The 15526-nt window shown below is 38.6% G+C and overlaps 1 protein-coding gene across 4 annotated transcripts in view; it reads left to right on the top strand.

Moving 5' to 3' along the window:
* The window catches only part of LOC127648847 (apoptotic chromatin condensation inducer in the nucleus-like), a 29807-nt gene extending 15698 nt beyond the window's left edge, over window positions 1-14109 (top strand). For all 4 annotated transcript variants that reach the window (XM_052133635.1, XM_052133632.1, XM_052133634.1 and 1 more), the window contains 11 exons: window positions 2835-2895; window positions 7470-7515; window positions 7645-7793; window positions 8178-8318; window positions 8430-8613; window positions 9004-9149; window positions 9273-9380; window positions 9545-9652; window positions 9930-10245; window positions 10332-10432; window positions 13101-14109. In XM_052133635.1, coding sequence (XP_051989595.1) covers window positions 2835-2895; window positions 7470-7515; window positions 7645-7793; window positions 8178-8318; window positions 8430-8613; window positions 9004-9149; window positions 9273-9380; window positions 9545-9652; window positions 9930-10245; window positions 10332-10432; window positions 13101-13391 — 1651 coding nt within the window. In that variant the 3' untranslated portion in view covers window positions 13392-14109. The remainder of the gene's footprint in view (window positions 1-2834; window positions 2896-7469; window positions 7516-7644; window positions 7794-8177; window positions 8319-8429; window positions 8614-9003; window positions 9150-9272; window positions 9381-9544; window positions 9653-9929; window positions 10246-10331; window positions 10433-13100) is intronic.
* Window positions 14110-15526: the final 1417 nt, after the last annotated feature.

The following is a 15526-nucleotide window of genomic DNA, read 5'->3' on the forward strand; positions in this document are numbered from 1 at the left end:
ACTTTTTAAAGCCTTAAAATAAGTCATACATCTCTATTATACTTATACGATTCCATGGTTAAACTAAATAAATGACCTCCTAAGATGTGTGAAGCACACATACACCTTAAGAAGTTTGACAATTTGTATGACAATTAATCGTCATAATCGTGAAAGCCCTAAAACAGACAATCATCATAATCATTAATGCCCTAAAATAGACAATTATTCATCATAATCGCAATTATTTGTTTGACAATTAATCATCAGCCAAATGTAATAATTGTGACAGCCCTACACAAAGCTATATTAATTTCCAGTACCATGTTACATTCTTCAATATAGTATAGCTGTGATATCCAATCAAAATCATCAGATATTTAAAAGTCACAATCAGTAAGCAGATGCCGAAATAGCAGCTATACAAGTGTTGTCGGTCAGCTGCCTTTGATAAACATCTGGAAATTTTTGCATATTACTGTAACTATTTTCTCCACTTCAGACATGAAACATCACAAGCAGCATATAGCTGAAATTCATAATTTTAACTGCATGCTTTTGGGGGTAAATAAAGAAACGAAATATTGTTTAATAGCATTATTGCAATAATAGTGGGGATCCTCCCAAATCTCATTTGCTCAGTTGGGGAAAATGTGTCCCAGTTTAAAATGTAAATGCATTCGAAAAGCCATGTCTTTCTATGCGAGTTTGTTTTTGCAATGGAAGTCTGCCTTTTTGTAGTGTACAGAATGCAGTTTATTGACTAATACAAATGATCATGCATTTCACAATTAAATATGCATGCAAAAATCAATTTGTGATGTTTCAGTGAAGTTTACATTTGATACAAATCAAAATCACATTTTCCTTGTCCAGTTGCAATAATTAATGCCAAAATGTCACCATCCAAGTGTTAATGTTTCCCACACATTTTGTCCAATGAATTTCATTGACTTTTCCAGTCGTTTTTACTTAATGAATTTTTTTTTTATGTATATATATAATTTTATCAAAATTGTACTTGCAAAAAGCCGTTTCTATCTGATGAAATATTTTAGAGCTGAGTATAACTAGAAAAAATGTATATTAACTAGATATATTTAAATAAATATATATTGATAAAATTAGTTAATTATAATATATTCTTACTACCACACCTGGAGTCGTAAGTTCGAATCCAGGGCGTGATGAGTGGCTCGAGCCAGGTCTCCTAAGCAAACAAATTGGCCTAGTTGCTAGGGAGGGTAGAGTCACATGGGGTAACCTCCTCGTGGTGTGTGGGTTCTTGCTCTTAGTGCTGCGTGTGGTGAGTTGTGCGTGGATGCCACGGAGAATAGCGTGCATCCTCCAACACGCTCAACAAGCCACATGATAAGATGAGTGGATTGACGGTCTCCGATGCAGAGGCAACTGAGATTTGTCTTCTGACACCCGGATTGAGGCAAGTCACTACACCACCACAAGGACTTAGAGTGGATTGGGAATTGGGCATTCCATATTGGGGAAAAATTATATATTTTTATATAATAACTATATAATGTCTAAAATATATATATATATATAGTCATTTAATATTAAAATATTATAATTATATATTAGAAGAATTGCTATTTGTCATCATGTATTGTGTTCTGTTAATTATTTTAATAATCATTTTTTATCATTATTAAAAATATTAACTTTAGAAAAAAAATAGAGATTTTAGTCATTTTCATGACTTTACCAAGCCTGGAAATCACAGTTTCCCCGTCATTTTATGACCATGAGAACCATGTTGTCAGTTAAATACGTCTTGTAACAATAATTTTGCAGCTAATTATAAGAGCGCGCAAGATTTACGGACAGGCAATGAGTGCGGCTGCCTCTCAGCCGGTGATAATGGGGTCCTCTTGCTGTAAGAATCGCGTACCTCCTTTCTCTCATCCAAACATGGCAGTGCTGCGCGTTTCACTTGGTCAATAACCCGGGTCTCAAGGTGGCCCATTAGTTTTAAACGAGATGTTATAAATGCATGCGTGAAATCCCGGTCGTCTCTAGTCATTTGATAGGCGCTGATTGATGCGTAATCTTACTGTGCATCATGCTGCGTTCGGGTGAGCGAGGAGAACAGAGATGCTGCTCAGCGCCTCTTTATTCACATCCAACAATGCGGCGTAGCGTGTTTTGTCTTGAGTCTCTTTAGGTGGTAACGAGATGTTTAAATCATTGCGCACTTTATTTTAATCGATGCCTATTTTTGCTCGTTTTGGCGGTCACTTGAACGCTGTGAAAGGCGATGAAAGAACGCCTCGCGTGTCAGTCAACTCTGAGGGATGAGCAGTGCATTTATTCCGCGTCTAGACTGGAGCTTTAATTTGGAGGTTAATGTGAAATTGCAGTCGGAAGGTTATAGATCTTGCATAGATGTTTAATACTGCTTGAGCTGGTGTTTGTTCTTGTATGATAGTTGTGTATAAATTGGCCTGTAAGGTTGCTAGTATAGATTGATCAGTCTGTTTTGGAGACATTGCTTATTGTGATTTTTAAGAGGGTTTTTGAATTTCAGAGCTATTAACCAAACACTGCCATTTTTTTGGTTAATAAATTAAGGATCATGGTCTATTCCCCCTAGTTCACCATGAGCCATCTAGAGTTCACTGTGAATCTGACTCGACCAGATTAGGTTTCCACTAAGATGCATAATATTGAGTTCAGTTCCACATATAATTTTGTCTTGATATACTGTATATTTGTCCATCACTTAACACAATCTGTTGGTGCTAAACCAGCTTTTTACTGTTGCTATAGCAAATATGACTGATAATTTTTACATACTCCCCTCTCCTCTTTTCTCCTGTCTTTTTCATATTTCTTAGTACTGAGGTGAAGGAAGCTGTCATGGCCGAGCCTGAGAAGGTTCCAGAGAGCAGTGAGGAGGTAAGAGCACAGAAAAGTGCTGGGGAGATCCAAATCTACCATTTTCCAGGAAAGGATGCTGTAGGCATCCTCCCCATAAAGAGGCACCTTATTTACAAATGGATGTGTCTCATCCCCTATTGACTTTTTCATCTCTCTTATAGCATAGCAGTTTCAAAGAAATTAATATTTAGCTTACATTTTGCCAACTGATTAAGGCCTCTCTTTTTTCCAGGTTTGCTCTGTCAGTCTGGATATATTATAGGCACACGCAGGCAATACCAACTTGATAAGTTTAAAGGAATATTTTGGGTTCAATACAAGTTAAGCTTAATTGACTGCATTTGTGGTATAATGTTGTTTACCACAACTTTTTCGACTTTCCCTCCTTTTATATTTATATACAGTGAGGAAAATAAGTATTTGAACACCCTGCTATTTTGCAAGTTCTCCCACTTAGAAATCATGGAGGGGTCTGAAATTGTCATCGTAGGTGCATGTCCACTGTGAGAGACATAATCTAAAAAACAAAATCCAGAAATCACAATGTATGATTTTTTTACTATTTATTTGTATGATACAGCTGCAAATAAGTATTTGAACACCTGAGAAAATCAATGTTAATATTTGGTACAGTAGCCTTTGTTCGCAATTACAGAGGTCAAATGTTTCCTGTAGTTTTTCACCAGGTTTGCACACACTGCAGGAGGGATTTTGGCCCACTCCTCCACACAGATCTTCTCTAGATCAGTCAGGTTTCTGGGCTGTCGCTGAGAAACACGGAGTCTGAGCTCCCTCCAAAGATTCTCTATTGGGTTTAGGTCTGGAGACTGGCTAGGCCACGCCAGAACCTTGATATGCTTCTTACAGAGCCACTCCTTGGTTATCCTGGCTGTGTGCTTCGGGTCATTGTCATGTTGGAAGACCCAGCCTCGACCCATCTTCAGTGCTCTAAATGAGGGAAGGAGGTTGTTCCCCAAAATCTCGCAATACATGGCCCCGGTCATCCTCTCCTTAATACAGTGCAGTCGCCCTGTCCCATGTGCAGAAAAACACCCCCAAAGCATGATGCTACCACCCCCATGCTTCACAGTAGGGATGGTGTTCTTGGGATGGTACTCATCATTCTTCTTCCTCCAAACACGGTTAGTGGAATTATGACCAAAAAGTTCTATTTTGGTCTCATCTGACCACATGACTTTCTCCCATGACTCCTCTGGATCATCCAAATGGTCATTGGCAAACTTAAGATGGGCCTTGACATGTGCTGGTTTAAGCAGGGGAACCTTCCGTGCCATGCATGATTTCAAACCATGACGTCTTAGTGTATTACCAACAGTAACCTTGGAAACGGTGGTCCCAGCTCTTTTCAGGTCATTGACCAGCTCCTCCCGTGTAGTTCTGGGCTGATTTCTCACCTTTCTTAGGATCATTGAGACCCCACGAGGTGAGATCTTGCATGGAGCCCCAGTCCGAGGGAGATTGACAGTCATGTTTAGCTTCTTCCATTTTCTAATGATTGCTCCAACAGTGGACCTTTTTTCACCAAGCTGCTTGGCAATTTCCCGTAGCCCTTTCCAGCCTTGTGGAGGTGTACAATTTTGTCTCTAGTGTCTTTGGACAGCTCTTTGGTCTTTGCCATGTTAGTAGTTGGATTCTTACTGATTGTATGGGGTGGACAGGTGTCTTTATGCAGCTAAGGACCTCAAACAGGTGCATCTAATTTAGGATAATAAATGGAGTGGAGGTGGACATTTTAAAGGCAGACTAACAGGTCTTTGAGGGTCAGAATTCTAGCTGATAGACAGGTGTTCAAATACTTATTTGCAGCTGTATCATACAAATAAATAGTTAAAAAATCATACATTGTGATTTCTGGATTTTTTTTTTTTTAGAATATGTCTCTCACAGTGGATATGTACCTACGATGACAATTTCAGACCCCTCCATGATTTCCAAGTGGGAGAACTTGCAAAATAGCAGGGTGTTCAAATACTTATTTTCCTCAATGTATGTATATATATATATATATATATAACAAAATCTCTGTTATGCAAGCCAAGTTTATTTATATAGAACATTTCATACACAATGGCAATTCAAAGTTCTTTAAATAAAATTATGATGAAAATATGAAATGCATAAAAATTTATAAATTGAAAAACAAATTAAGAACATGAAATAAAAAGTAATAAAATTAAAAATAATAAAATGACACAATAGTGCAGCACAATGCTCCGTGAATAAATGCACAGCTAAACAGATGGGTTTTCAGTCTAGACTTGACTGTGAACTACTGTTTGAAGCACACCTGACCTCTTCTGGAAGCTGGTTCTTTGCTTTGAAACTTGGATCTGATTCCAAATTGACACCAAGATTCCTGACTTTGTTGCCAAATACAATGACCTCTACCTTGGTCTGGGATTTGTCTTCGTCTTGATGTGCTCTCTACAGTTAGGACTATCATATACAGTATTATGTATTTGATACTGCGCATAAGTTTTAATTTTAACATGTCCTGACGTGATTTTTCTGTCTGAGAGAGGCAAAGCGCTCTCTTGCTTGATTCATTTTCATTGTGAGTGCCTCATCTTAGTCTTTCTTTTTTTACTTTTTAAATCGAGAGATGTCAATTATAATTTACAACATCATGCCACAAATGTTGTCAACTGAGCTTAGTTGAACCCAGAATATTCCCTTAACTTTAGTCCTCTATGCTTCTATTATTAGTCATATTTAATTGCATATAGTTAAAGCCAAATTATCACAAGCTCAACTGCTTAATGTGGTCATTTAGAATAGAGACTGTCCTGGACAGAAGCAGCAGGGGGCACTCTCGCACTTTGGCTGATGTTTAAAACTCCCTTGATTGCTTTGTTGTAAAGGTGCTCATGCCTCTTCCATTGCCCTTATTGGTACCTGCATACCGCTACTACCTCTACTGCAGCATCTGTACCACTATCCTCAAGCGCCATGGCGATCCCTGATAGGCCCTTGACTCTGCTCTGCAGAGGAACACACCATGCAACAATGGCCACATTGCCACAATGGAGTTGTCTAGGAGCACCTGTTGATTGGACTGATAAGGAAAGTCTGTGTAATACGGGGGAGGTCTATCACCAAAGGTGACTTTGAAAAAGCACTCTCAAAAATCAATCAATTGTGATTTTGAGACAGCAGGGTGGAGAAGATTGTCAGAAACCTGTTGCACATAAAAGGACACTCAGTACTGCTTAAAAAAAAAAAAAAAGGATCACCTTGAACAGCCCTGATAGAAATTTGTGGAGGGGTCCTTGAGTGTGTTTTACATCAATTTGTCCCAGTTGCTCAAAATCATGGGACTTCTGATTCTCCTGAGCTATGGCAACATCACCTGCATCCTGCAAAAAAATTGATGGTTGTTCTTATATATTGATCCTGAAGGACATTTTGAGCCATGATTGGTGGATTTACTGGATTTTACATTTGAGCAAGTTTCTCACATTTTGTGGATTATTGCCATCAAACCCAATTCAGATTTTGGCTGACGCTCTGGAAAATGGACTTTCAGTTTTGTCGCTTGTGCCGCATTGTGACTTCACAGTTGAGTTGTTTCAGACTTCCTGATGATCTAAAAGATTTTGCTCTCAACATGGAAATATTTACAAATAAAGCAGACATCTGAGTGAATTGACTCATTCAATACTAAGTGGATGATGTCTTCTGAAAGATTTAATTTGCTGAAAGACTCCTTCCAGTTGCATGTCAATACGATGGACATTTGAAAATTGACACTCAAGGCCTCTCAAATGCCACCCACTTTGTTCCACATAAGACCTCTTCTGCCAACCTACTGTCAGATCTCTGCCCAAACTTCCCAGCCTTCTTTGATTGAACTGTTGTTGCCTAGATACAGTACATCCAGACATGCGATTGGTCCATTCCCAACCCAGTGAAGAACCTGTCAATGGTACCGGGGAATAAGTAGTCACTCTCCATTTTCTACTTTACAAGTTTTACCTAGACAATGCAAATGTTTTGCCAAGTGTCCCTGGTAACCCTAAAATGGAGCTTTTGACTACATGATAAAGAATAGATGTATGTTTATCCATAAGGCTAATGCAGTTGTGAAGTAAAATAGTTAAGCATTTCTCCCTTTCAGTTTTACACTACTGTCTACTGACTACATTCCTCATTACAGTAACTGCCCTCAAAGGGTACTTCCACCTGAGAGAATCCTAAGTGTGAGCTATTAGGACTGCAGTATGGCCTTTAAGAAAGTATTTTTATTTAGAAGAGGACAGACCACATTTTCAGGGCAGAAGACAACATTTGATTCCAGACAGTAAAATTGTTATGCCAAAGCAATGAGCGAACATCACCACGTTAACATGCACTGTATATGCGTAAACTATAATTGGTGCCTTGAAGAGGTGATCTTTCCTAATATATTTCTCATTTTGTTGTCTTTTAGTCTTACTCTGTGTATCTATTTGGCTTTATTCTCTCCCTCATACATGCACACACTCTTTTGTCCCCACTTTGTTAACCCTGTGCTGCTTTATTTACCAATCTCACTTTTTTTCCCCTGGCTTGGGTGTGTTTTTATCTTTCAGAGCACCACACCAAAGGTCTTCTCTGCCCGAAAAATCTTGCTCGGCAGTAAGTATCACTTCTCTTGTAACAATTATGATTAATTGGACCGATCTATCATTGTAAATGCTTTTACATGTACTACCTTACAACAATTTTTCAATCAAAAGCCTCTTCATGGTCATCCTCTATCTTCAGGCAGCAAATCATCTCCTGGTGTGGTTGGTTCTGAGGGAGAAGCAGAGACCGCAGGGGGTGCTGGTGCTGGCAGGAAGAGGAGATGGGGCGCTAGTACAGCTGTCACTGCCAAGAAACCCTCCATCAGTATCACCACAGACTCTTTGAAGGTCAGAGAAATGTAAAGTGAAAAATTAGTTAAAGGGAAATTTACTAATTTTGTTCTAAACCCACATGACTGCCTTCACATGTCAGGCAGTTAGGCATGTCAGTTTCAGTCACCATACACTTTCACTGTATCTTTTTTCACTCCATGAACGGGAACTGAGGCAGTCATTCTACTCCTTTTGTGTATGAGCTGAAAGTCATATGGGTTTATAACAACGTGAGGGAGCATAAATGATGATGATCGAATTTTCAGTTATGGGTGCACTATTCCTTTTTTTAAATTGTTATCAGTTTTGTGGGATTGGCGACAATAAATGTTTCTGTGAAGTCCATTGCTGTCTTCCTTTTAATGAACAGTATTATTATTAATTCCTTGCTCTGTACAGTCTTTAATTCCAGACATCAAGCCTAGCTTGGGCCAGGAGGCAGTGTTAGACCTGCACCCAGAAGAGATGCATCTCTCTGGGGAAGAGGGAGGAGGAGAAAGGGGTGACCAAGACCTGAAAATCAGGCGGACTGTTACACAGGTGCATGTTTCTTTATTTGCGGAACTAAGTTTGCCTGAAAGTATAGTGACATTTTGCTGCTTAACAATAAATAAAGATGGTGCTTGAAAACTTTTTTTCCCCCCTTAACAGGTTGTTCCTTCTGATACGCAAGAGAATGGACAGAAAGAATCAAAAAGAAGTGAACCTGAAGATGAGGTGGAAAGAAGTGAAGGGCCGGATCGACTTGGCCAGGAGGAAACAATGGAAGGCTCTATTCAGATTTCCATGGAAACAGAGCTGTCCTCCCCAGGGCATGATGTTGATACGAAGACAGGTGAAAGTTCTGAAAAGAACAAAATCAGATTATTTGTTATATTGTGAAAAAAATAAAATAAAAAAAAATCCCTAGACAGGGAACCCTCGGTCATGTGAAACCTCGGTCCAGGCCTGGTAAAGTCATGGAAATTGACAAAATCCTAAAGTTAAAGAAATTTCTGAAGTGAATGGATTTTTCTAGTGATGCTCAGTTCAAAAATATTCTTTTGTATTCTCTGTGTAAACCGTGTAATCTATGTATATAATTTTTTAAATCCTTGTCCAGTACAGATGACTAAAGTAGTCATGGATTCGTCAAAAGATGTTGGCAACCTGCTTGAAACACTGTCTGAAATATCGACAAGAACTTTTTCTCATCCTTTTCTCTTCCTTTTTTCCCTAACTATAGTGACTCCTATTGACACACTGATCCGGCGTTCCATTAGCCAGCAGAAGTCTGGAGTAAGTATCACCATTGATGACCCTGTCCGCACAGCCAAGCAACCCTCTCCACCTCGCAGCAAGCTGACTAGCATCATCCATGTCTGCAACCTGGTAAGCTTAATTTAGGAAATGTTCTAATAAAACAAAAATGCCTCTCATAGGTATTGTAAGTTAACCTGGTGAAAATACTTTTCATTTTTGGAAGCGAACATCAGATATGTTATGTATTTGAAGGTGAGACCATTTACCCTGGGGCAGTTGAAGGAGCTACTTAACCGCACAGGGACTGTAGTAGATGAAAGTTTCTGGATCGACAAGATTAAATCTCATTGCTACGTCACAGTAAGTCTCCTCCGTTTCCCCGCATATCTGCTTCTGTCTTGATGAATTTGCAAAGACATACTGACCTGCTTTGGTGCTGCAGTGAAGATTTTGATCAGCTTGTTCTTAACTCTCTTCACTTGCTTTCTCTCTCTTCACTTGTTTATTTTCTATGCGTCTCGCAGTACACCAGCACAGAGGAGGCGATGGCCACACGGACAGCTCTGCATGGAGTTAAATGGCCTCAGAGTAACCCTAAGTTCCTCTGTGTTGACTACTGCACACAAGAGGAGGTAATGCATTTGGATTTTATACACTTGGTCTCAATGGTTACTTTATACCAATTGGTCCAGAATCAGTTTGAGTATATATAAAAAAACTCATATATTTTGACCTATTTTTATATTTAAAAAAGGGCTTCGGCATAAAATAGCCATAAAGCTTGGATTGCAATAAAACAAACAAACAAACATTTTACAAGCTGCTACCTCCCAACTGTTTCTAGAATTTTTTTCAATTCTTGTCTTGAGTTAAACCAATCCCCTCTTATTCTTGGTTGTGTCCCCTAAGTTGGACTTCCACAGGGGTCTGGGTCCAGCAGGAGAAAAGCCAGCAGAGGAGGTCCGTGGGGCAGCAGCCGCTGGACCTGGGCGTGCGGTCCCCCCGCCTCTCCTTCCAGAGCGTGATCAGTGGGCAGAACGTGAAAGGGAAATGGAAAGGAGGGAGAGAGCACGTGCAGAAAGGGAATGGGACCGGGATAAGGTGAGAGATTTCAGTAAACTTGGAGAGGAACGGGAAGCTGGGGCCAGACGATCACGTTCTCGAGATCGCGAGAGGCGGCGCAAGGACAGAGGAAAGAGCAAAGAGAGAAAGACTGACAAGAAGGGTGAGGAAAAATTAGAAGTGTTCTCAAGTCATCAATAACTATTTATATGTTGAATTTACATAGAATAAAAAAATATTTCTTTATAGAAAAAGGGCCTGAAGAGCCACCTGCTAAATTGCTGGATGACCTGTTCTGCAAAACTAAAGCGGCACCTTGCATATACTGGCTCCCCCTCACTGAGGAACAGGTATATTTATTTTTATGTAGTATTTATTATTTAGGCTGTTTGTTGTAACTCATTAATTTAGTATATTTATTCATATTTAAAAGAAATGCATTAAATATAGCACAGAAAGGATGTGAGAACAACATCCATATGAACAGCCCAGGACTACCTCGGAAAGATTAACAACTCAATTGCAAAATGGATTGCTGTAGGCCTTTTAATAGGGTAATTATGTTCAGTGATATGCAAAAAACAATTATTGACCTATAAATACATTTTGTTTTTTTGTTTTTTAAATCATGCGGCTCCGCTCACATACTCTGCCGCTCATACTGAAACACCTCAATATGATCATCACGTGCGTGCGTGCGTGTGTGTGTGAGAGATGACTGAGACAGAGCACTCTGAAGTGCACAGCACATACAGACTGTATTTATTAATATGAATCACAGCTTTACAGGGATTAATAATCACACTGGGCCATGGAGCAAATTGCTTATTTGGAGGTGAGAAAATAGTCAAAAACAAAAAGAAATGCCAAAATAAAAGCTCAATTTAAATGGACGCATGTTTTTTTTGCTTAAATATTACACTTTTTGGGTGCATAAAATGTCCTGAGAAATGTTCCTTGAAAAGAGTGGGAACCCTGATGTGTTTGTCACATCACAGTGAATAAAGTGACCTTCTTTTTGTCATTTATACACACAGATTTCACGTGATGTTCATGATGCGGTTAATGTTTAAGCAGTGGCTTCACACACATTCACATTGCAGCTCATGCAAACCGTATATATTTGTTTAATGAAATCTCAGCCTTTTATGTTTTAATCATTCATTATATCCCGAATATGCCAAATTGTGACATTCCGTGTTTTATAGTCAATTATTTTTATTATGACTGGATTCCGTACGTGTTTTCCACAATTCAGAAATCACAGGGCCCCATTTACAATGCAGGTCTACAGACTGCAACTAAAATGGTCGCAAATGCAACCAAAAATGATTTGTTATGACTATAATTTTAAATATTTGCCATTGGTGACAATCGGGTCGTGTGCGTTCATATGCGGTTTTGTCAGATATTATCTTGTGAGTTTTTGAAAACATCTTTAGAGCACCAGTGTGTCTGTTCTGTTGTGATGAGCTTGCTCACAGCACACAACAAAAAACCCAGCGCGAGAGGGTCGTGACCAAATTATTCTTTTGAACCAGATCTTTTTCATGAATCGCCCAAAAAGAACTGGGGGTTTAAACTCATAAGCTCAGGTTTGCAGTTTGAATCGGATTCACTTTCTCAGTGTATCAGCCATCAGTGTCCTCACTACTGGGAGTGCAGACATTTCAAATTAAGAGTCCCATGTGTATTTCGGGCTCCTTTATAATTAAAAGTCCCGTATTGTTTACCACTTTCTTTCTCCTGGTAATTATTGATTGTGATTGGAGAAGCACAATAAACTGCATCTAGGATTTAATTCAATTTGCACTCTTGTAGTCTCTGTGTCTGGTAAAAGTAAAAGACTTGGGCAAAAGTCATTCAAGCTAGTGCCATCTTTGATTTTTAATGGGAACGACAACGAGGCTGTGTGCAACAGTATTGCAGTCAATGGCACGAATGGTGTAAAACTGTATTAAGCTCCTAGATCAAATCTGATTTTCCACAACTGTTATTGTTTGGAGTTCTTTGTATACAGAATGTTCTTGGACAGGTATTTATCAATGTTGTGTCCGCAGAATGATCTAAAGACACATTAAACTGCAATACAGCCGATTGAAGAGCTGGTAGGTCTATCCCTAACAGCCTTGTTGTCATTCCAATTAAAAATCAAATATGGCGCTAGCATGAAAAATGGTCTATATTGTAAAACAAGAAATTTTATATATCCATATATATATATATATATATATGTATATGTATATGTGTGTGTGTGTGTGTTTATTTGAGATAATTGAGGGAATTGTTCACAACTTTTACACAAGGTACAAACATTCATTGATGCTCAAGAAGACAAAAAAACAACTATATCGGTAATGTAGATTGTGTGGAGCAATATTAAATAAAAATGTATATCTCTTATATTTGTATAAATTATATGAAAGAGGTGTGAACATATATGACAAAAGTCTTCTCAACTACATACTTTATACTGTTTATTAGACCTCCGATTAATGGGTTATCAGCTGTCTTCCTTTTTTCTGCTTTCTATTTTGTTTCAGTCCTAAGTCCCAAGTATTTTTTTTAGTCTGGAGCCCTGCAATGGAAGTCAATGGGGCCACAAGACAAACAATATTCATGTTAACATGATTTTAGTATAATAAAATCGCTTAGTAAACTTTTGTGTAATTTAATCAAATTTTACAACTTTGGGTGGACATAACACCATAAAACTTAACACAACCATTTAAATGTTTTTATAGAAGAATTTATGCAATTGTTTTTATATAATGTATATGCTTCACTTTTGCTCTCTTTTTTTACACTCCAAATGGCCCCATTCACCTCCATTGTTAGTGCAGCACTGTAACCTTTTTTTGTTTTTCTTAAAAGCATAGATGATTAAAAATATTGGTAATCAACATTGAGCCACATGCTGTCTATTGAGCTTATCTTGTGTATTGAGCAAAGAATATTCCTATCTATTTATGATGGTATGCCAACAGTACTCAATACTCACTGTACTTTGTATTACAGGCTGCACAGAAAGTAGCAGCTCGTGCCGAGCGCATGAGAGAACGTGAGAAAAGGAGGAAGGAGATGGAGGAAGAGGAGGATAAGAAACGTGAAGAGGAACGCAGGGAGCGAATGAAGACCAGTGGTGGTGCTGTAGGAGAAAATGAGAGGGAACGAGACCGAGGTAGAGAGAGGGAACGAGAGGGAGGTAAACGAAAGGAGACTTATCGCAGGCCTGTTGGAAACAGTGCAAGCGGGAGCAGGAGATCACGCAGCCGCAGTGACCCTCCACCCAGAGACCGACGACGCTAAAGAGTTTGGAACTGTCCAGTTTGCGACTGTTCTTGTATGTGCTGTAACAGCTCTATGCCTACCTTTCTGAGGATTAACTCAGACTGTAAAAACACACTCAATATACATTGGGACCACAGTGGTGCTGTGTCTCCATATAGACTCTTGTCTCTTGACTGGGCTTTAAGACTCCTGGTGTTCATTTTCCCTTCTCAGTGTTAATGGACTTATGGTAGAAGTGAGCCGGACAGCAAGACATTGTCTCATTTGAAACATTACCAGCTGATGGTAGGCAGGGCTCCTTGTTCCTCTGAGATCTGTTTCAGAGCCCTAACCCATAGCCTCTGCCTTCTGTCATGTTTTTTGAGGCAGGTTTGGTTAAGTCCTCTTTCTTCTTCAGTGTAGTGTTAACACATGGAAGAGTGAAGCTGACTTCTAAAAAGAGATGCTCTGAATGCTTTGGTGTGACTCTTGTCCAGCTCTTGACTTTATCATGCATTTTCCCTTTTGTTTCCCTCACATTCCTTGTATCCTTTTTTTGATTCCATATTGTCTGCCTTTTACCACCCCTTTGCCGTTGCCATGGAGAGTGGGATGCATATTTAACCTTTTCACGTTGATTTTAATGTTTTTTTTATTATTGTTGTTGTTTTGGCATAAAAGCTGACATTGTTTTCTTGTTTATTTTTACTCCTGTAAGTGCTGAATGTACAAATAATAAAAAGGTTACATCTAAGAACTGAAAACAAGGGTTCTTTCTCAGTTCTTTTTGGTGGTCAGTGATAGGAGCGACTAAATTATTCTTGAGTTGAAGATTGGGGGAAGGGGAATGTGAACTATTTCCAAGACCTCTATATTTAAATAACTTCTCGGTTACATCAAAGCCTGTTTGTCATTTTTCTGGTTTCTAAGCTTATGTTGCATTGTAAAATGATGTATAAAGTTTTGTTATTCCAAAATAGCCCATACAAATTCAGTTTTTACCAATATATTTCTTTTGGGGAAACTGGAAAGGGCTCTTAATGATATTTGTGGCATCTGGCATGCTAATTTTACCCAAAAAAAATTCTAATAAATAAGACGTATGCACGGCTGCAAAATGGTGTATAAAACTTTGCAATTCAAAAATAGCCCATTCAAATTCAGTTTCTACCATTTATGTTGAAAACCTAAAACAATAAATTCTCCCATTTTAGAGATTTCTGGCCTGCTAATTTAAATCATGTTTTGTTTTTAACAACATGTATAGGCATTAAAATTACATCATACATTGTTTCTCTATTCTAAAATAGCCAATACAAAGTCAGTTTTTATACCAATATATAGTATTTTCATTGAAACCATAAATTCACTAGTTGCTGAGGTCTAGACTTGAGATGAATGCAGTTTGGTCTGTTGTTGAACAGTGAGGAAATGTGCAACTTTGATGCTTCCAGTCCAGCTTTAATCATTTAGGGTCTAAAAGACTCCAAACAGGTTTCAGATGTAACGAAGTCCTTGTTTTTTTTTATATGTAAATAATATTTTATGTTTTTATACACTTATTACTGCAGTCAGTACAGTAGTGGATTATATTCTGTGCATGAAGCGCATGAACTATTAATGCAGTTGATTTTTTAGCATTGTAATGCAGTCAAATTGAGGATAATTATTCTTATACCGCAAGGAGGCAGACTTTCCACAAACCTAAGTTTTTGAAGTCTAATGACATGCTTCTCTTTTTCCCAGACCTGCTTTTTCAGTTCATATGAAGGTTCAAAAAGCTCAAAAACCTTGCCTCATCAAATTTCAAGCAGTAAAACCTTGCTGACATCTTGTTTTGCCTTTCTTATATAGGCTGATTGCGTTCCACGCTGTTAACCTCCTGCAGTTCATGATTGGTTGTGTGGAAAGGTAGGTAATTTGTTACAGCTCCAGACTAAATTATCTCAATACTATTGTAGTCTGGTTACGTATAGCACACAAGCAGGTAAGTATAATGCCCCAGAAAATGTTCACACCCTGTCTGCATCTCACTCCCACACGTCCTCTATTTTTACTGCATTGTTGGCTGCTAAATGACCATTTCCTCTCTACATTACTTTATCACCCATACTCCATACTCCTTTCTCTCTCTCTGCTTTCTTGCCTCCTTTTCCCTTCATCCCCATATTCGG

Source organism: Xyrauchen texanus, chromosome 9 (genome assembly GCF_025860055.1).
Source record: "Xyrauchen texanus isolate HMW12.3.18 chromosome 9, RBS_HiC_50CHRs, whole genome shotgun sequence".
In the NCBI taxonomy this organism is placed as follows: domain Eukaryota; kingdom Metazoa; phylum Chordata; class Actinopteri; order Cypriniformes; family Catostomidae; genus Xyrauchen; species Xyrauchen texanus.